The sequence below is a fragment of the Leptonychotes weddellii genome, chromosome 12 (assembly GCF_054177405.1).
Source record: "Leptonychotes weddellii isolate Sample4059 chromosome 12, ASM5417740v2, whole genome shotgun sequence".
NCBI lineage: Eukaryota > Metazoa > Chordata > Mammalia > Carnivora > Phocidae > Leptonychotes > Leptonychotes weddellii.
In genome coordinates this window covers 44166916-44187169 of record NC_138380.1, presented here as the reverse complement: position 1 = coordinate 44187169, position 20254 = coordinate 44166916, and the positions used below count along the sequence as shown (strand labels likewise).

The 20254-nt window shown below is 56.2% G+C and overlaps 3 protein-coding genes across 5 annotated transcripts; all 3 read right to left on the bottom strand.

The window, feature by feature from the left end:
- Positions 1-102: 102 nt before the first annotated feature.
- Positions 103-3010, bottom strand: HOXA5 (homeobox A5). Its single transcript, XM_006733017.3, has 2 exons — positions 2116-3010; positions 103-1139 (listed from the first exon to the last, which is right to left on the bottom strand). The coding sequence occupies exons 1-2, from the start codon at positions 3008-3010 to the stop codon at positions 889-891; spliced, it is 1146 nt and encodes a 381-aa protein (XP_006733080.2). The 3' UTR covers positions 103-888.
- A 1700-nt stretch (positions 3011-4710) lies between these two features.
- On the bottom strand, positions 4711-11343 carry HOXA6 (homeobox A6). Of its 2 annotated transcripts, XM_081800368.1 has the most exons (3): positions 10982-11343; positions 6368-6629; positions 4711-4970 (listed from the first exon to the last, which is right to left on the bottom strand). In XM_081800368.1, exons 1-3 carry the CDS (start codon positions 11117-11119, stop codon positions 4711-4713), a joined length of 660 nt encoding a protein of 219 aa, XP_081656494.1. In that variant the 5' UTR covers positions 11120-11343. The 2 variants fall into 2 exon arrangements, with proteins under 2 accessions (XP_081656494.1, XP_006733081.1); XM_006733018.3 differs by lacking the exon at positions 10982-11343 and having other exon boundaries at positions 6368-10654.
- A 1478-nt stretch (positions 11344-12821) lies between these two features.
- On the bottom strand, positions 12822-17283 carry HOXA7 (homeobox A7). Of its 2 annotated transcripts, XM_081800366.1 has the most exons (3): positions 17054-17283; positions 15349-15936; positions 12822-14366 (listed from the first exon to the last, which is right to left on the bottom strand). In XM_081800366.1, exons 2-3 carry the CDS (start codon positions 15725-15727, stop codon positions 14035-14037), a joined length of 711 nt encoding a protein of 236 aa, XP_081656492.1. In that variant the 5' UTR covers positions 15728-15936; positions 17054-17283; the 3' UTR covers positions 12822-14034. The 2 variants fall into 2 exon arrangements, with proteins under 2 accessions (XP_081656492.1, XP_006733082.2); XM_006733019.3 differs by lacking the exon at positions 17054-17283 and having other exon boundaries at positions 15349-16137.
- Positions 17284-20254: the final 2971 nt, after the last annotated feature.

Here is a 20254-nt window from a genome sequence, read left to right as displayed (position 1 = left end):
AGGCAGGCTGCTCAGGTAGCCTCAGACTCACTGCCTTCCAGCACTGGACAGACAGAAGAGCAGAAAGAGCCGCTTGCTACTTTGGCACAAACCAGACCAAGAGAACTTACAATAGAAAGTTTATTTTTTTGTTTCCAGTCAGTATTTTTTCCTTAAAAACAAATACAAAAAAAAAAAAAAAAAAAAAAGCTGATCACAGTTTGCTTAAACAGCCAGACTCGGACAATATTTGTAACTTTGTTCACAAAAACATACATCACTGAAGCTGCGCTTATGAGAGCCACTTCCAGAGTTCGTGCAAAGGGTCCTACAAAGGCACGCAGGGACACACCGCTCGGAGTCACAGTTTTCGTCACAGAGCCACTAGTCACTACACGTCAAACAAGTTAAGTTGTGTCTCATCAAGTCACCTCTACAACAGCATTAATTACACAAGGAATATAGGTAGTTTGAATAAAAATATCTTTAACAGCTTGGAGCTATTGAGACAGGAACACTTCCACTCACATGCACAGTTAAACAACTGGAGTGCAACACACAACATTGGCACTAAACGAGGTTGAAGGGGGACATTTTTGTGTGTGTTTTTTCTCTTTTTTGTTACAGTTACTTCAAGTAACACAGCTTGCTTCATATAAATAAGTTAAAACATCTATTTTTTTTTTTTTCAAGACAAAGCCATTCAGGACAAAGAGATGAACAGAAAGCAGATCTACTTATACAGGCGCTATAATGGCAATAAACAGGCTCATGATTAAAAGATGAATTAGGGCAACGAGAACAGGGCTTCTTCACAGAAGGAACACAAGGGAGTTTCAGAAAGTCACCTTAGTACTGACACTACGCGGGATCCGCTAATACTGCTCAGTACTTTAAACGCTCAAATACTCAGGGGCGGAAGGCCCCTCCCGCCGCCGCCATGCTCATGCTTTTCAGCTTATTATCTTTTTTCCACTTCATTCTCCGGTTTTGGAACCAGATTTTAATTTGTCTCTCGGAGAGGCAAAGAGCATGTGCTATTTCAATCCTTCTTCGGCGGGTCAGGTAGCGGTTGAAGTGGAACTCCTTCTCCAGCTCCAGGGTCTGGTAGCGCGTGTAGGCCGTCCGGGCCCTTTTGCCTTCCGGGCCGCCTATGTTGTCTGCAACAGAAAAGTCGGCGATTTAGCCACCAACTCCTCAGTCCCTGGTTACCCAAGTCGAGCTAGGGTCCTGAGCAGGGAACAGGGGAGAAAAGCTCAACAAGTCCTCTCTCCTCGCCCGCCCACCCCTCCAGAATTTCCTTCCCTCTTCCTTTCTAGAGAGAAAACAATACAATTTGGACTCTGGGAACAATCGGCCCATCTGAGGCTGGAGCCGCGCGTCCCGGAGGATCGCCCGGCTTTCCTTCACCCCTCTCCTGCCCTCTGGCCCTGACCCTGGCGTCCTGAGGCGGGGCACAGCCCTCCCAGGCAGCCCACCTCTCAGACACCCACGGAAGCAAGGCCCTTTCCTGAGCGCCCAAGTGGCCTCCAGGTCACCCTCCCTTAAAGTTCCAGCCCCGCGAGCCGCCTTCTGTTCCAGCCTGCACGCTTGGGGCGCCTGCTTTCTTTTTCTTCCCTTTCCTGCTGTCCCTTCTGCTCCCAAACTTCAGAATCCCGCCGGCTCTCGCCTCGATTATTCCCCCCCAAGCCCCTTTTCGGGGACTCTAATTAGTAACGCTGTTTCCCCAGCGTAGCCCTCCTCATAAATTATCCGCCCTGACAAGCCCGATTCACGGCCCCTACTGCCATCCTCTACCTCTCTGCGCCCTGCTCGGCTGGCCTGACCCGGGAGCGCGTTCCGAGGCGCTGGGGTTCGATATGGGATTTTTCCTTTTCCCCCGGTTTCAACATCTAAACTTGCCTGGCCAGCGGCCCTTCTTCTCCCCCCTCCTCCCATTTGCGAGCGTTGGGCACTGCAGAGACGAGAAGGTGAAAGGAGGAAGGCAGGGGAAGGAGAACGGCGGGGAGAGACTCCACAGGGCTGGGAGAGGCGAGACCAGGAGAGAGATGGGGAGAGAGGGCGGTAAAGAAGAGAAGGGGGACCGAGAGCCGCGCCCCCCGCAGCCGCGTGGATTTAGAGAAAGGCTGGCTTTACCATGACTTATGTGCAGCTTGCGCATCCAGGGGTAGATCTGGGGTTGGGCGGGCGGCGCCGGGCTCGGCTCGCTCTGCGCGCTCGCCTGCTCGCTGCTGGCGGGGGCGTCCTCCTCGGCTCCGGACGCCGTGCCAACCCCCTCTCTGCTGCTGATGTGGGTACTGCCGGCGTTGGCCGAGGCGCCGCTGGAGTTGCCCAGGGAGTTTTTCCCGCCGTGGTGGCTGTCGCTGCCGGGCGAGGGGGCCACGGCGGAGCAGGGCAGCGGGTCGGGCGGAGGCGAGTGCGTGGACGTGGCCGGTTGGCTGTACCTGGGCTCGGCAGGCGCCGCGCTGGCGCCGGCCGCGTAGCTGCGGGCGCGCTCCCCGGAGCCAAAGTGGCCGGAGCCTGAGCGGCCGACGCTGAGATCCATGCCATTGTAGCCGTAGCCGTACCTGCCGGAGTGCATGCTCGCCGAGTCCCTGAATTGCTCGCTCACGGAACTATGATCTCCATAATTATGCAACTGGTAGTCCGGGCCATTTGGATAGCGACCGCAAAATGAGTTTACAAAATAAGAGCTCATTTGTTTTTTGATATGTGTGCTTGATTTGTGGCTCGCGGTCGTTTGTGCGTCTATAGCACCCTTGCACAATTTATGATGAATTATGGAAATGACTGGGACATGTACTTGGTTCCCTCCTACGTAGGCACCCAAATATGGGGTACGACTTCGAATCACGTGCTTTTGTTGTCCAGTCGTAAATCCTGCCTGATGACCTCTAGAGGTAAACTCGTGCACTAATGGGGGAGTTGGGTGGAGGCGAGAGGGGTGGCGCGCGCGCCCTAGGCGCGTGCCCGCCACCCGCCGCCGCCGTTCAGTCGGACTCGAGCGCCACCCGCTGGAGGCAGGGCGCATCGCTCCGCTTCCGACCCAGGGCTGCAAGGGCCGGGGTCGAATTGAGGTTACAGCCCATTATGGCAAAATTATTGCATTTCCCTCGCAGTTCCATTAGGATGTACCAATTGTGAGGCCGTCAGCTGCCGATCGCGCGCCCGGCGAGGATGCAGAGGATTGGGGGGAGATGGTGACTTGGATTTTATTTACAACAACTTTATTTCCCCGCTGTGCAGCCCCTCTTATTTTTGTGTCGAGGTTGGGGTCGGTTCTGCCCGTCGTGCCGGCAGCTCTGAAATTTGAAAATACAGATACCACCTTCGGGGAAGGGGGGAGGCCGTTTAGCCAATTGGAGAAATAAATCCTGCCCGCAGCAGCAGCTACAATTACGGCTCTGTTTTTCTGTGAGTGCATGAGGGACAGTGTCCCTGCCGCTCTTAAATGACAGGCGTCTATTAAAGATAGCTTTTGTGTAGTGTTTCTCCGAGGCGAGGTCAAATTCCATACACTTTTATAACCGGAGTCGATTTTTCTTTCGTGTAAATACGGTTTTCGTGTCATTAGTTCGCTATTTGATTTGCTTTAAGTATCCAATCTGGAGAATCTTCACCACCAGGTCCCTTTCCTCGAGGCAGCCGGGCCCCAAGTCGGAGGGTTCTCCCTGAACTCAGCGAGTGGGCCCAGACTCCCCGCAGGCACAGAAGCTGCTTGGAGCCTGAGGATCCTTGGGCCGAATTATTAGGGTCTTGCTTAGACCTCCAGGAGCAAAATGAGGGTGCTAATGGAAGCATTTCGTGGCAGTGCCTACTATCTTCGTAGTTATTTTCCTGGGTCCTGAAAGACGAAAGTAAATCACAAATAAAGCCGAAAGGCATGAGGGGTACTTCCCGCTGGAGGCTGAGCGTTCCAGGCACCCCTGGCACATTTGGAAACCAGGACTCTTGCCGTTCCCATGGCCCTGAGCCCCCTCCTTAGGTCCTGAAAGCTACTCTGGTAGCAGCGCAGGCATTATCGGAGGCGGGGATCCGGGATCCGGGATCCGGAGCTGTTGTCTTCGGGAGCCCAGTCTCTCCGGGGGCTGTGAAGTTCCACCCGCGCCCAGGTTGGATCGGCTCGGCTGAGGCTGCTTCTCTTCCACGGACGGTTGCGCGCGGGGCCGAGAGACTAGGCTGTCTCAGGGCCCCCTTTGTTCCTCACGCTTCTTCCTGTCTAGGAGCGGTCTGGGATGCCACCGCAGTGCTGGGGCCCCAGCCTTTAGGCCCCCTCTTTCCAGTGGCCTGAGTCGATTTGGTGGTGACGTCCGGGACTTGGTGGCGAGGGAAAGGGGCGAAAACGCCCAGACACCAAAAGGGGCTCGGCCCAGGTTCTTTCCTCTCCAGCACCCCTGCGTCCTGAGCTCAGGGGCACGCAAAGGCGCTAGCACAAGAGCCGGGGACGAATTCGGGGCGCGCCCTGGGAGCCGGAGCCGGCTAGGGCAGCCTTGGAGAGTGGGACTGTATGTGCAGTGCGCCCCGCTCCACCGCTGGGATTGGCTGTGTGTAGGATTTTTTTTTTTTTGGTAAGAAATAAATGCTCAGGCGTTTGCAAAGCTCCCGGCTCCCCTGAAGCTGCAGAGGCCCCCCGGATGGGAGCAGGCGGGGGAGAAAAGTTGGGGAGCAGGCGAAGGCAAGGGGGCAAAGCCGAGGGAGGTTGCGGCGCTGGCCTGGTCCCTGCCCAGGCGTCTACTCGCCCGCCTTTGCCTCAGCCTCCTCCCCGCTGGGCTGTGTGGAGTTGATGAGTTTATTTTCCTTTTTCCACTTCATGCGGCGGTTCTGGAACCAGATCTTGATCTGGCGCTCGGTGAGGCAGAGCGCGTTGGCGATCTCGATGCGGCGGCGCCGCGTCAGGTAGCGGTTGAAGTGGAACTCCTTCTCCAGCTCCAGCGTCTGGTAGCGCGTGTAGGTCTGGCGGCCTCGGCGCCCGTGACTCCCATACACAGCACCTGCGGGTAGAAATGGCCGGGCGCCGGTGAGCCAGGATCCCGGCAGCCGAACCAGTCAGACCCGCGCCCAGCTCCCCTGGCCTCTAAACTGGAAACCACCCGCCTCCACTCCAGCCTCTTTCGCTATGTCTAAGGCCAAAAGCCGGCAGGATGGGAGAAGATTATTTCATACCAGGCGAGATGTTTTCCACCTAAAACAACTTGGAGTGAGAAGTTACTGTTTTTGAAAAATCTGCTCTGTAAGAAAACCATTACAAGCAACAGAATAGAATGAGCATTCTTAATTCGGGGTACCTGAGTCGTGTTTTTGTGGGAGTGTAGGGCGTGTGTCTGGAAGTGATGGGTGTGGAACCCTGTGAGTAGGGTGGACACTCGGAATTCACACACGGATCTCTGTGAAGGTGTTACTGTGGCCAGACATGACAGGACTCAACATGGTTTTCTTTTTTCTTTTAAAGATGAAAAATGGTCAGCCCTCTCAAATCTTTGCAAACTCCCCCCCCCAAAATTATATGGTCCTTCTGAGAAAAGCAGAGCTCCCTTGAAAAAACAAGTGGATCTTAAAGCAAAACACTATCAGTTTAAAAATCTGCATTAGGTTCTGCCCTGCTCCAAGGATTCTCTGTCGAATTTTTGGAAACCAGAGGCAAAGGGATGGAGCTATGGGCCATCTGGGGTTTCTGGAAATGTAGGACTGTGATGGGCTATCTGTTCTGGTGCCAAAGGAGGCCATGAGTGGGGGGCTCCCCCCAAGCTGGGTGTGTGAGACTCAGGCAGGGCCTCAAAAGGAGGCAGAAGTTGGCTAAGAGGGAGCAATTGAGTGGAAGGGGGAGGAGGGAAGGGAGGAGAAAGAAAAAATCCTGAGGCTGGGGATGTGGCCCTCCAAGGCTTTAGGGAGACACTAGGAGAGGCCAAATGAGAGCCTCTATCTATATAGGTTTCTGAAAGGCAGAAAGGAGAGGGGTTGGGGAGTAAAGGGGAGTTACCAGTGATGGTTGCAGAAGGCCATCTCTGCTTGGGGATCTGAGCAGGGTGTTACCAGGGGGAAGTGTGGGCAGGCACTCCCTCCCATCCAGCCTAGCTGTGTGTTCAGGTTGCCCCTGTCACAGAGTCTCACATAGAGTGGTAGTGACCCCTCTCAATCCCCTAAGGTGTCACCTTACATGGATACTAGTGCCTTCACTCTGCCACAGCTTGATTGCCTCACTGGGAATGGGCTGGTTTTTGTATTGGCTTTTTAATCTCTTAAAAAAGCCAAAGAAACTTTGTTCATTCTCTCCTCCTTGCTTTCTATTTCCTCTTTCTACTTTCTCTGTCTCCTCCTTCCTTCCTCCTTTCCCTGCCCCTTTCCCCCTCTCCCTCTACTCTCTTGCGGGGGCTGCAGGGAAATGCCTTACCCGCGCAGGAGTTCATCCGCTGCATCCAGGGGTAAACAGGGCTCGTGTACTTCCGGTCGGTGCCTTCGTCATGGAGGGCTTTGCCCGGCACTGTGCTGCTGTCGGGTTTGTACTGCTGCTCGGGAGAAAAGTGCAGGTAGTCCCCGGGGCCCCTCTGCTTGCCACTGCCCGAGGGCGAGGCGCCACTGAGGTCCTTATCAGAATAGAAACACGAGGCCCCGTACTCGTAGGACGCCCGGTTGCAGGCCAGGACCGAGTTGGACTGTTGGTAGAAACAAGGTGAGGTGTACGTCTTGTCCGGGAGGCTCGACGCCCCGTACGAGGCCGGGAAGGGCCTCAGCGCGTCATAGCCGGCCGGGTAGAGGGGCAGCTGGCCCAAGAAGGAGTCCTGGCCGCTGGGCAGGCTCCCGGGGAAAGTGGGATTCACAAAATAGGAACTCATTTGCGCGCCCCTCTGCAGGACTGTGATTTGTTGTGTATTAGTACATCTGGCTATAACTATTAGTAGTCATCGAACTGGTTTGTTTCTGGATGGCCGAACGCCAAAAGCGACAGCCGCAAATCGCACCAGCTGACGCGGCGGCGGCCAATGGGAGCGAGCGCCGGAGCCCGCTCCCCGGGGACCGCGGCGACCGAGGCAGCAAAGTTACAAACAGCCCCCAGCCCGCCCGCCCGCCGCCCGCCCGGCAGATTAATGGGCGCGCACAGCCAGCCGGCCCGGCTCTCTTCCCGAACGCCAGCGGCGGGCACGGCCCGGGTAGGGGCGTGCGAATCAGGCCGGGGTAGGGGCACTAGAGTCCGGGCCGCCGCAAAGGGCCCGCCAGGCCCGCTCCTTCCTCCTCCCCTTTTTGCCTGGTCGGATTTTGCTGGGTTTTCTTTCCAAACAGGAAACCTGACAGCCCCGCGCCCGGAGGGGCGGTGACAACGAAGGCTTTGCTCCCCGTCGGTCTGCCCTGAGTTTGCCCCTCCCTCTGCACTCCCCTACCGGTGGGTGCGGGTTCCAGAGTTGGAGAAGGGGGTCTGAGAACCCAGGCCTTCACGCCCTGCTCCTCACTCCTGCACCTTAGGAATCGGTGCATCCCTTCCTGCTCTCCTTCCCCACCTCCAGCCAGGGCCTGGGCCTCGCTGCCGCGGAAGGCTCACCTCGAGCTGACCACGATGCGGCCAAACGTCTTCCCCCGCCGGCCCCATCCTCCCACATACAACACGTCTCCTTTGAGTCCCGACGGACTCCCCCCTCCAATGGCCAGCGCCTTCGTGGCCTCAAAGCACCCCACAAGCTGTGCGTCCCCGTCCCACCTTTGAACCCAGGAACAGAGAGGCCAGAAACCACTGGTTTCAACAAGAAAGGGACCAACAGAGGAGTGGCCTTGAGACCGAGCTCCGAAGCCGGCCGTGGGACCTGCTCTCCTCGCCCAGCACTTGGGACTCGCCCTCCCGACACCCGGACTGCTCAGAGCTGAGACAGATCCAGATGTGGAATCTCTGTCCTCATTCCGGAGGCCCAGCGACCCAAGGTCCCTGCCAAGCCAGGGAGAGAGGGCAGCTGGGATGTCCCAAGGCTGTGAGATCATTGGTGTGCTTGGTTTGCGGGGCACCCTACAGCCCGCACTTTCCTGGGGTGTACCCTCTTCCATGCCTTTCCTGGGACTTTGGGGGCCTGCCACCTGCAGTTGCTCTAAAACCGGGAATAGCTGCTTCACCGGCTCCAGGAACCGTCTGCATTGCTTTTCACCCTGGTCCCAGGCCTGGCCTTCCCCAGACAGGACGTGAAAAGCATGTCCTGGGTTGCTTTCCCTTGCTTGATAGGTGTGCCTTCGAGATAGCTGACTTTTACAGCACATGGATCAATCTCATTTTGTAAAATGTGATATCTTTCCAATGGCATTTTTACAACTGTATTTGTTGGGCTTGTAAAACCCTTGAATTAGCTTTAAAATCCTCAGTTCTGCGGAGGCTGAAGAAAGACTATTTATACAATTTGGTTGAGTTTCCAGGGGATGTTTGTAAGATCTGTAAAACTCTGGTGAATGCAGGCTCATGGGGTTCAGGACTTGGGTGGGGGTGGCTATGCCCTCCTAGGAATCTGCCAACGACTTCCTTAACCTCTTCCTTGCTTTTTGATTTTCCCCCCCCTGCCCTCACTTCCCTCAAAGGGGGAAAACTGGGAAAGGACTGGGCTACGGGTAGCCTCCACAGAACCTAGCAAGCACCCTTGAAAGTGGTTTCTCCCCACGTGATGGGGGCTGCACCCAGAAGCTTTCTGCCTGTGCCCCAACCAATCCAAGCTGGGAAAGTTTCTCCCTTCCATATATAAAGAAGGACCTGGCAGGAGAGGATAGAATGTAACATTTCCCTCGAATTTCCTCAGAGAATGGACACGATAGCTGAAAATGAAAACTCAAGTTAAAAATTCTAAAGGGAACTATTTTTTAAAAGCTATGTCCAAAGAAAATCATGTTTGAGTTATTGTTTCTTAAACAAGACCATCAGAAGACAGTGATTTCAAACAAATTATTATTGTGTAAGACAAAAATAACTGTTGGGAGATGTTGATAAATGTTTACATTTATAATTTCTGTGTCATACCTCCAGGTCTCACACAGTATTGGGACTGATGGCAGTTTACTCCATATACTACTATTGTTATTATTTGTTATGTTTTGACTTGGATTCTTGATCTAATAATTACCCCCAGACAATGACAGAATTTGATTTCTCAGCTAAGAGCCAAAAAACATTGTATTTCTAGCTTCTACAGGCGCTGAGATAGAAAAACATAAATTGAAATCTCTACGTGTTAGCCAAGTCTGGTACATGTTATGTTGGCAATGGCCCAATTTATTTCTCCAACCAGCATTAGGTGCCTATATATATATGGAGAGAGAGAGAGAAACAGAGTGAGAGAGACACACACACACACTCAGGCAAGAATAGGAGCCCCAGACGCTGGAGGGAGCCTCTCCTGGGATAGTGAGAATGGCTACCAGGACTCTCTCTTCTAGGTCAAACCACAGAGAAAGTCCACTTACCTTTCAGCCCCTCTTCAAAGGGGACTGGATGGCGTGCAGGGCCCCACAGTCCGCCCTTTCCCTGGGCTGCCACCTCGACCTCCGCCAGCCTGAAGGGCGGCCTGCCGTGGGGTGGGGGCGGGGGACCTTGAGGGCCACCCGGGCCGCCTCGATCTGTAGCCCAGGCCATAGCATACAGGTGCGGCCTCTGCCTGTCACAGGCCCTCGCCTGACGCCAAAGCCCGCCTTTCTTGCCATAGTCAATCCTCCTCAAGGCCAGCCAGGCCTGCAGGCCTCGGGACCAGCAGTGGTCTCTCCGATTTCGAAATCCCGAAGCGGGCGCCTTCCCCGCACCAGCGTGCGCCCCGGGGGCGCCTTGGGTCGCGCAGTTTGGACAGAAGCAGCCATGACGTGCCAGGCCGCCTGTGCAACCAGTCTCCATGGCGCTGGGGGTGGGGGGAGGACCCGAGTCTAGTCGGGCGTCCAGCTCTTGTCAGGGGTGGCCAAGGCAGGGGAGGCTCCCGACAGGCCCTGGGAGGCCGCCCCTCGGGTCCTCCCTTGCCCGGCTCTCCTCGGCCTGCTTGGGAATCTCTGAGGGGCCCGCGCAGCGGTCGCGCCAGGCTGCACGACGCGGGGCTGCGGGTGGCGTCGGTCCCGGCGACGGCCACAGCGTGGCAGCAGCGAGCGCCCGGGGCGGTCGCAATAAATAATCTGCCCGCGGCAGCCGCAGTCAGGCAGCCCGCGGCCCAACGACGCAAAAGCGCGGCTTTATCCGCCCTGAGCGCACCCACAGCGCGCGTGGCCGTCCCAAACATCCACAGCCCCTTCTTAATTTTCGAATGCATACCAAGGTATTATCTTAAGGTGGGAAAACAACAACCAAAGCCACAAAACAAACAAAAAGAACTCGAGCCCAGAACCTCAGGATCGTTTCTGGTCGCAGTCCCAGGAAGCTCCTGGGGCAAATCTGGCCGAGGCTCACCCAGTCTGTGCCACCGCGCCACATAAAGCCGACGCCCCCGGCACCCTCCGTGCCTCCTCCCCGGCGGCTCCACAGTCCTCTCCCCGCTCGCGGAAAGTGGGGCGTGCGGTCGCCAGCCGGCTGCGCCGAGGTGGGTGGGGGGTCCCCCTAACGCCCAGACTCGGTTTGCGTCCTTCCTTCAACCTTAGCTGCGGCCCCTGCCACACTCAATAACACCACTACATTCTCTGCACCGAAACTTCCCGCCAAGCAACACCCAGTCAATTAACCCCATCCTCTCCTCCAACACAGAGTACCACCCACGCACCTAGTCCCTCTCCCCGCGCTTCAGACCACCTCTGTCATCGGAAAACCGCGTGAAGGGAAGCACGCAATCAGCAGACGAACCTGGCTGAATTAGTAAGTTTTTGTTTGTTTTTTCCTCATTCTACCTTTCTCTCCAGAAACCGATTCCCTCGGAACAGAAGGTGCTGTGTTGATACTAATAAAACGCATGTCAATTAATTCACTCCGCCCTCACCTCTTCCCACCTCCCCAGGTTGGGAACTGTCTCCAGGTGTTGGGGAATTCAGTCGAGCCAATTGGGTCATGAATGGAAAAAAAAAAAAAAAAAATCCAAACCGGAGAGGCTGGTTGGGAACGCTGAGTGCAGGGCCACTTCTTTTGGGGCTCGGCAAGGTCGCTGGGGAAGAGGAGAGAGAAGACCACAGTGCTCCTGCCCCATGCCAGGACGCTGTGCCACGGAAGGAAGGCTGGCATTTACTGCCATGGTGAGCCAGGGAGAGGAGAGAGAAAGGGAGTGTGTGTGTGCGCGCGCGCGCGTGTGCACGCGCGTGTGATGGGGGCAAGTGTGAACGGTGAGTGTGGGCGAGGGTGAGTATGCCCCTCTTCAAAGCCGCCCTGGGTGCCCTCTCCCACCGCCGCTGGCGCCGGCTGCCATCTCACCACCTTTGCTCTTGTCTCCCCACATGTCTCACCTTCAGATGGCGGCTCCCAGAAGCTCCTGCCCCTCTGACAGCTGTCGCTTGGGCAGCCGGGGAGACGAATCGTCCTCCTTCCTGGTGCCAGAGGACGCAGGAAATTAGCCAGGTTGCGAGTTGCAAAGCGGCCGCCGCGGCGCCGGGAACTGGACGCGCCCCACCTCCAGCGGGAGCGGCCGGGTCGGGCCGGGCCAGGGCCTCGTCTCGCTCGCCATCGCCGGACAAAGCGCAGCCAAGGCCAGCTGGAAGGCAGAGCTCCGAAGCAGGCAGGACGGAGCGGAGCAAAAGAATGCGGCTCTATTCTCGCAAGGGAAATTATAAAAAAGTTCATGTTCACGGTTCCCATCCACATGACCGACAGCGGCCAATGGAAGGGCCGAACAACTCATAAAGTTGTATTGCAAAGTTGTAAATTTTCATAAACAACAACGGATTTATGACCCTTTCCCCATCACTAAGAGGAGGCAGCTCTTACACCGGCGCCATCTTACCACCGAGGCCGCCCCGACTTGGGGCCGCAGGTTTAACAAACCCAGTTGGGCTGGGTTTTATTAAAAGAGCAATAAGAAGCGGGCCCAACCTAGGCAGGACACTGGAGTCGAGGTCTTCGCCTGCCGAGCTCAGGCTATTCTGCGCTGTCCCCATCGCCCCTCACCCCTACCCAGACTCTCCACCTTCCCCAAACCCGGACGCCCTCGCCAAGGCTCAGCAGCCCGGGTCTGCGGGGCCCCTGCCCCTTCCCATATCCCTCATTTGCAGTGCTGTGCCTGGGCGCCCTTGCTTTGCCTGAATGCAGGGTGGGAGGGGGGCTGCGTCAGAGGTCCTGAATCCCACCTCCTAGCATGGGGCCGTGTTCAGGACTCATGGAAAATTCGGGATCATTGGCAGGGTGGTGTGCCCACCCCACAGCCGTACAGGAAAGGGTGGATTTTGGATTCGCTCATGGAATTTGTGGAGGGTTGTTTTTTTTTTTAAGGGAGATTCATAGAATATAATGTATCCATTGAAGATACAATTTTCAAGAGATCTGGAAGATGTTTGTGCACACACACAAAACCAAGATGAAAATCTCCAGAGAAATGCACATATATAATTATGGACACACAGAAATGCACACACTCAATTATGGACACAGAAATACATGCAACTATTTACACCAGAAACACATGCACTCAATTTTGGACACAGAATTACATAACATCACTGACTTGGGTAGTAATACACACAGACGTATATAAAATACACATACAAAAGAGGTACACACATACCTATACAAATCCACACCTTAGAATCCACACAAAAAGGGACTCGACACACACATACACCAATACATGGACACTCAACACTTGGACCTTATTTGTCCTTCCACTTTTGCTTCCCCAAAGCCCCTGTGGGCATCCAGACATAGCAAACTGTGGCTAGGCTAACCCCAGCCAGGTTTCCCTCTCTTTCCCAGGCCCCCCTGTATAAAGCAGTCCACATTTTTTTGTCACCAAGCATCTTTATTTTTCTGTTACATAAAACACGGTTAGCTGGGCAAGACAGGAAGTGTGCCTTCCCATTCCTGGAACCCCAAGCTAGAGCCTACAGGGACAAGGGGGACGCAGGACAACACAAGAGATGAAGGGCATTGGGAAGGGCATCGGCCCTCCCCACCAGCTATAAAGTTAGCTCAAGACAACACACCATGCTACAAAGTCACCCCATTAACACATCCTTCCCAAATCAAGACATTGCCTTACAAATGAGCTCCAAGACTATATAAATGACAAAAAAAAAAAAAAAGTCTTGTTCAAATATACAATATTTGCTATTGTAGGAAAAGTCAGGGTGTACATATTCAACATGGCTGGACAGTAGGACATAGGGGCCAGGGGAGGTGCAGGGAGGCTGGGAGCATCTCTGCAGTCCTACTAAGCAGAAGCTAATCCAGAGATCTGCAGCTAGCTTGGAAATGCTCCCCTCCAGAAGTAGGGGTAATGGGCCTGAACTTCAGGGGCCCAGGCCAGAGAAGGAGGGATTCTAGGTTGCAGCACTTAGAATGCTTTGGAATAAATATATTATTTTTCAATTTAAATAGAAGCCAATACCCTGGTCCCCGGACCCCAGCACCTTCTCCATGCAACCTCAGGGACCCCAAAGGCTGCCAGGCAGAAGCAGGAGGGGCCTGACGGGGGAAGGGGCCGGCACTAGGTAGCAGGCGCGCCAGTGAGCACAAAATAGGTAGTTTGGGAGGAGTAGGTAGTACTGAGAAAATCAGGTCCTTGCCGGTATGGAGGAGATGCTGGGTGTCTGCCAGTGTTGGGACACGTCTGGGCTTCCTGGGAGTGGAGGCCTACCGGGGCTGGGCCCATAGGTAGTTTGGGGTGCCTCTGGCCGAGGCCTGTGCTAGGTAGTATTTTCGCCGTGCCAGCGCAGAGCTGGTCGGACTGGGGTTAGGGAGGGTGTCTGCTGGGGATCCTTGGGGGCAGAGAGATCCCCAAGGGGACCCAGTCTAGGCGGCTGCTCGGTCCAGAAAAGATGGGAGCTGGAGTGGGTAATGGGGCAGATGGGTGCAGGTTGGGGACTGGGTTGTTTTTTGTTTTTTTTTTAACGTTTTCTTTTTATTTTTTCCACTTTTGTAAATAAAATCAATGAGTCTCTAAAGACGCTTTTCCCGACTGTCTGCTGCAGCCAGGGCCCCGACTTGGCCCCTCATTCCTCCTCCTCTTCGTCGTCATCTTCTTCGTCTTCGTCCTCATCATCGGCCTTGTCAGCCTTGGCGGCGGCGGCGGCGACACCAACGGCGGCGGCGGCGGGCACGGCGCCCTCGGGGGCTGCGGCCGTACCCTCATCCTTATGCTCTTTCTTCCACTTCATGCGGCGGTTCTGGAACCAGATCTTGATCTGGCGCTCGGTGAGGCAGAGCGCGTGGGCGATCTCGATGCGGCGGCGCCGCGTCAGGTAGCGGTTGAAGTGGAACTCCTTCTCCAGCTCCAGCGTCTGGTAGCGCGTGTAGGTCTGGCGGCCCCGCTTCCTGTCGGGCCCTGGGAGCAGACACGCGGACACATGGACACATGGACACATGGACAGACAAACCAACAGAGACACAGACGGGACAGTGCATTAGCCAGGCCGCCGTCCCAGAGCCTGCACCTTTCTCCCAGCGCTGACCCGGGCGCGCGTCCCCCCTAGGCCCGCGCCCCCCGAACGAAGCTGGGGGAGGAGCGGGAGCGTTAGCGGAAGACCCCAACTGCGGTGCCAGACGGGCAGGCAGCTCTGTGAGGAGGAAAGGCGCAGAATCCCAACTTTACAACCGCCCTTTCCAGCCGGCTAGGCTTCCACAATGTCCTGCTTCCCCCTGACAAAGGGAAATTGTAAATATAGAGTGTGGGCAAGTGGGAGACGCTGCGCTTTTGCCATTCAAAGGCGAGCTGGGCCGCTTCCCCCGCCCCTTGCTAGGCAAGTGGGTGACCCTCGGGCGGTCCGCACTCCAGGGGCGCCTTTCCTCCCTAGAAGACCGCGCCCCCATCCCCGGACCTTCCGTGGGCACTCCGACCCCCTGTCCCCGCTCTCGTTTCCCACCCCTCCTTTAACTGGCCCCTGGCACAGGGGCGTAAGAGGGGCCCTGATGAAGGGTTTGGCTCTTCCTGCTTTTGAAAAAGAAAAGCCGGGCCGAAAGGAAAAGGAGGAGGGAGGGAGAAAAGAAAGGGAGAGAGAAAGAGAGAATAGCGAACAAAATATTAAAATTCCAAGGCAAATGGAGTTAAATAAATTTACGAGGATCGCACCCATTAATTGGGTCATAAAAAGTTTTATGAGCCTCATTTACATACAATGCTACGGGCTCTCCACGCTATGGCGCCTTGACTCTAATTAAAACCAGAAAGGCAGCGCCGCCAGGAGTCACGGGGCCGCCGGCTCACAGTCGCCTCTCTCCGCGCTCCGCGCTCCGCGCTCCCCAGCCCCGCGCTCCCCGCTGCCTGTGCGCCCGCCAGTCCACCCGGCCAGCCTAGCTGCTTCGCCTACCTGAAGACCGCATCCAGGGGTAGATGCGGAAATTGGCCTCCGCCGGGCCGTGCAGCGCGCCTTCGTCCGCCTTGTCGCAAGCGCCTTTAGCGAGGTCACTGCAGAGCCCGGGGATGTTTTGGTCGTAGGAGGCGCAGGGCAGGTTGCCGTAGGCGTCGGCGCCCAGGCCGTACCCGGACGCGAAGGGGCTCTGATAGAGGGGGCTGTTGACATTGTACAAGCCCGGTACGGTGGAAGCGAAGGCGCCGGCGCCCGCCCCGTAGCCGCTTCTCTGCGAGTTGGGCGCAAAGGAGCAAGAAGTCGGCTCGGCATTTTGGAACAGAGAAGCCCCCGCCGTATATTTGCTAAAAAGCGCATTCACATAATACGAAGAACTCATAATTTTGACCTGTGATTTGTTGTCCGGCAGCTTTCAGTGTCGGTTTTACGAGGTAGCGTGATATATGATAACATTACACCCCCAGATTTACACCAAACCCCATTTTCTTTTGGACGGAGCTCGCCGCAGCACGTGACCGCCCACATGACCGCCTCCGCCAATCTCAGCAGCCCTCACAGGTGGTCTTGCTCCGCAGGGCCCGCGGCAGCCTAGAATGGAAGGGGAAGAGGCTCAAATATGTGGCCAACGAATCTGCCTGCGCCCGGCCGGCCTGGCGCGTCCCGCGGGAAAAGGACCCCGAGGCTCCGTGCGAGGGCTCAGCCCACCGCAGCGTGGACCCCTGGCCTGCAGAGGCTGCGCGGGGTCGGCCGGGCACAGCCTCCTTTAGCCTATTACCGAACTCTGGACCAAGCCTGCAGGCCCTCCCCACCCCTGTCCTGTCTACTGACCCAGCCTAGGGAGGTTCTCTACACTCTGCGCACCCGCCCGCCCCGCGGCAGCCCATGGGCAAGTCTCAGCTCCCGGCAAATCGGTTCTTTGCCCGCTTCTCCCCCCGTCCCCCACCCAGGTCCACTGGGCGATAGGCCCACTTAGACTATGATCCAGATGGGGCCGGCGCAGCGTCGCTTCCAGCTGCAGCGAGAACGCCACCGCAAACTGGAACCATGTGGTTCGAATAAAGTCAACGTCTCCCAGCTTCCTTTCCTTAATCGGCGGCACACTGTTTATCCGCCTTAAAGGAAGCAGTGAAATATTTATCTATTAATGAGCCTCATTTGCCAACAGATTTATTAATGTGGGGTTCCCCTCCCTCCTCCTGGACACCGCTGTCCTGGCAGGCTCTGTGCATTCACTCCTGGGCACCTGGCTGGCCTCTGGCAGCCTACGAAATAGCTGGACACTCTTTTGTCCTCCTTGCAGACTCTGGTTCCCCCTCGCTCAAGGGGAACCAAGTCTCTTTCCCCCAAGGTTGGAGGAACCTCAGACCCCACACCTTTCCAGGTACCCTTAGTGCTGGGACTTTTCTGGAAGCCTTCACCGGGGCCACCCACGGGCCTCTGCCAGCTCCTCATGGACTTGAGTGCCTGGGAGAAAGCAACACATACTTTAGAGCCAGTTTGAGAGGAGAGAAAGGGGCCCAGGTGCCTGGGGGCTTCAGCCCGCTATGGATCCCCATTTCTTTTGGAGACCCCCCCAAATAGGGGGACCCCTCTAGAAAGACCACCCAGTTCTGGTGGCTTCACATTTCCAAGACTGGCTCACAGAAAGCAGAACACATTATAGTCTCCCTCCTTCCCATCCAGGCCCCCAACGCGTGGAGCTTACCTTTCCAAGCCTCCAACCCCTGCGCAGGGTTGGACCAGCCCAAGCCCCTGCCGCCCACCGCTTGGTGGAGTGTGGTGGGGCGAACCCTTCCCCTAAACGCCTCATAAACTGCTCAGGCCGCGCTGGAAGCCCAGGCGCCAGGTCAGTATGCCTTTTACTGCTTAGCTCGATTGCACACCATAAACCCGACCTCACAATGGAATTGCCCCGGAAATTCTCCTCTAAATTATAGAGTTTGGTTCCTTGTGTACAAAGCACTTCCCATCACTTTCAGAGAGTCCAGGCCGCCCCCGTTCACTGCACCCTCTCAGGGGGTCCCAGGAGCACAAAAGGCAGCAAGAGGGTTCAGACCCGGATGCAACGGAGCCCCAGTTCCTGCCTAGCGGACTGCCCAGGGGCATGGGTGGAGAGGCGGGGAGCTGTCCGGGCAGGTGGGCGCCTGCTGGTTTCCCCTGGGGGCACAGGGGCTGGGGGGGTGCAATATCCGGGGATGCTCTTTATGGAGGATCAGGATGATAGTATGTCTTAGTTGGGGAATGGAGGCTGTAACATGGGAAGGAAAGAAAAACTAAATATTCCAAATAGCATCGCTTTCTTGCCTGAAATAAAAACCTAAAAATATTAAAGGAAGACGAAGCAAGCAAGAAAGCTAGGAGATCAAAGAGGCGGAATTAGACAGCTTTAGACCAATAAATTGTTCCCCGGGTGACACAGAGCAAGATGCAAAGAGAAAGACCCGGCCCCGCCGCCGCCGCCGCCGCCGTCTGTCTAGACTCGGGCGGCTGGAGCGGCCAACAGCGATGGCGTTTAAAGTAAAACCTGCCCCAAAGTAAGACGACCCAGACCAAGTAGGGATAGAGTTCAGGGAGCAGGGGAGCGCGGGAAGGAACGCAATCCCAGCCATGAGGGCTGGGAACCCACGCCACAGACTCATCCCTGCTTGGGTTTTGTCCAGTGCAGGTCCACATGGTCCTGGCAGGGCGCCCTGCCCCTCCGCTTGGGCCAAGGAGAATCCAGATACTGCCGGCAAGGCCTCAGCCTTTCTGGACCCACGTCAGCCAACTGGGCCGAGTCCCGCGGGTGCCGAATCCTTTCTTTCGTTCCTGGGCTTCTCTCTTTCCTCCTGCCTTCGGTGGCGGGGTTTTAAAACGAAAAGGCCAGACAGAGCAAGGCTTTCAGTAAGGCCTCCTTAATCGCGTGTTCTTGAGCCATTGGTTTCCTACTTACCTGGCTGAAAAGACACAAATGCACTGGGTTATATGTGATAATATTCACAGAAATACTCGTTGACGATCAGCCTGGAGCAGGCAGGCACGTGCAGGCGGGTTTCTAATCAGCCGAGCTGTCTTTACATAAAGACATTTTTCTCACCGCTCTCCTGGAGCTGGGTTCCTACCTACCAACCAGAATGTGTTTCCCTTGCTTCTTGTTACCAAATAGGGCTCAATATTTAAACCCAGCTAAGAATATAAGCCCAGCTCTGGGCAAGCGAAGGGAGCCTGCCTCGAGTCTGGCGGCTGGTGATTTGCTTCTTTAAACGTTTCCACCCGCGCCCCTCGCACGGGCTGCGCAGGGTTCTTCAGTCACTGAGCAGTCCGCAGTCCCCGGTCGCGGCGCGGGGACACATCCGTGCCCGACGAGTGTAAAGGAGCTGGGGCTGACGCGGGGTAGGGGCGTTGTCTGTGCAGCTAACAGGGAAGCGCTTCCCAGGCAGACGAGCCAGGAGAGCCGTCTGCCAGCCATCGCCGGCCAAGGGCAAGGGAGGCCCGGCGTGGCAGTCAGTCCATGAGGCCTCTGAGATCCCAACCGGCCGGCACCTACTTGGAGCCTCCGTAATCGGTGGAGAGAAGCGGTCGCCACCGATCTGCTCCCACGCCATTTATTTGTAGTTACATAAATTGAGCTTTCTATCTGCAGCTTGGATAACATGACCACGGGCGATTCTCCGGGAAGCTATAAAACCCTTCTTACAATCAGATGTTGTGAAATATTGTGTTATTTCGTGTGTCTGCAATACCAACGTGTGTGTATATAAACGGAGAAAGAGGGAGGAGAGGGAAGGAAAGGGAGGGAGGAGGAAGAGAGAGAGAGAGGAAGAGAGAGAAACACTCAGGAGATCTGTCAGCCAAAAATCCAGTTCCCAGTTTTACAGCGTGTACAGCGCGGAGACGCAGGTTGTAAACATTTTGTGGGCTTGGCAGACACTATTACAACCCAAATAAATACACCGCGTGGCGTGTTCACAGGGCTCCGGGGTGCTTCGAAGGGTTCTGTTTGCTTTGCGTTTTCCCTCTGAAACCATTCTGCACCAGGGGTTGATCCTCGCACCCGCACTCGTGGCCGCCTCCTGGAAGGTTCCGGGGCGTGTTCCCCGTGCAGGGTCCAGGATAGGCTGGGCCTAGATTGGGGTCCCCTCCCTCCTCCTCGCCTCCTGAACACGGGAAACCAGAGCAGCCCAAGCAGCTCCACTGCCAAGGAAATTCGGTGGCGAGAGAAAGCAAGGGCAGCGTTCACGACGTGAACTCCTATCCTGGAGCTAGGATGTTATTATAATTATTTTAAACATCGCATTTATTTTAGAACAATCAAAGCAGTCCCTGGTGAGCTCCCAGGGATTCCCCATCCCGGGCAATTCAGCCGCCAAACCCACACTAGAAAGTCACCAAAAATGCCTTTTCCCCCGATCTTCAGCCGCCTAATTTTATTGCCACTTATTCGAGGCGGCCGGGTCCTGGGGTCCCGGCTCTCCTGCGGGTGCTGGCTCACCGGGCCTCCTACCGGGGCGCAGCGTTAGGGAGCCTCCCCGGCTGCCGCAGGAGCCTTGGCCAAGGTATGCGCCCTCTGCATACCCTCTGGGGGGGGGGGGTCACCAAGTCCCGGGGCTGTAGGCCTTAGTCCTGGTTTGTCCGCTGGGTCAAACCGAGTTCTCCGAGCGTCGCGCTGCCCCAAGTCTTGTCCCGGCCTGGGGACTGTGACCCCAGAGCCACCCCCGCGCCTGGAGCTGCCTCCCCGCAGCCGCCGGACGGCTGCAGCCACGCAGCACTAGGCCTCCGGAATCGGGGAGAGGAAAGAGGGCGGGAGCGGTGCAGGTCGGGCGAGTCCCACAGCTTGCTTGTTTCCCAGCGAGGTTTCCGGGCGGGCGTGAACAGCAAAGAAAATATACGACCGCAGTTCATTCAAATCTGGGGCTCCGATTCGAGA

Bases quoted from the DNA above. Each gene is read 5' to 3' on its own strand.
- HOXA6 (XM_006733018.3), bottom strand. From the start codon at position 6,809: ATGAGTTCCTATTTTGTGAATCCCACTTTCCCCGGGAGCCTGCCCAGC. The intron at 4,971-6,367 runs GTAAGGCATTTC...TTCTACCCGCAG, and splicing joins GCGGATGAACTCCTGCGCGG to GTGCTGTGTATGGGAGTCAC.
- HOXA5 (XM_006733017.3), bottom strand. From the start codon at position 3,010: ATGCGCCCTGCCTCCAGCGGGTGGCGCTCGAGTCCGACTGAACGGCGG. The intron at 1,140-2,115 runs GTAAAGCCAGCC...TTTCTGTTGCAG, and splicing joins CAAGCTGCACATAAGTCATG to ACAACATAGGCGGCCCGGAA.
- HOXA7 (XM_081800366.1), bottom strand. From the start codon at position 15,727: ATGAGTTCTTCGTATTATGTGAATGCGCTTTTTAGCAAATATACGGCG. The intron at 14,367-15,348 runs GTAGGCGAAGCA...GTCTGCTCCCAG, and splicing joins CCCCTGGATGCGGTCTTCAG to GGCCCGACAGGAAGCGGGGC.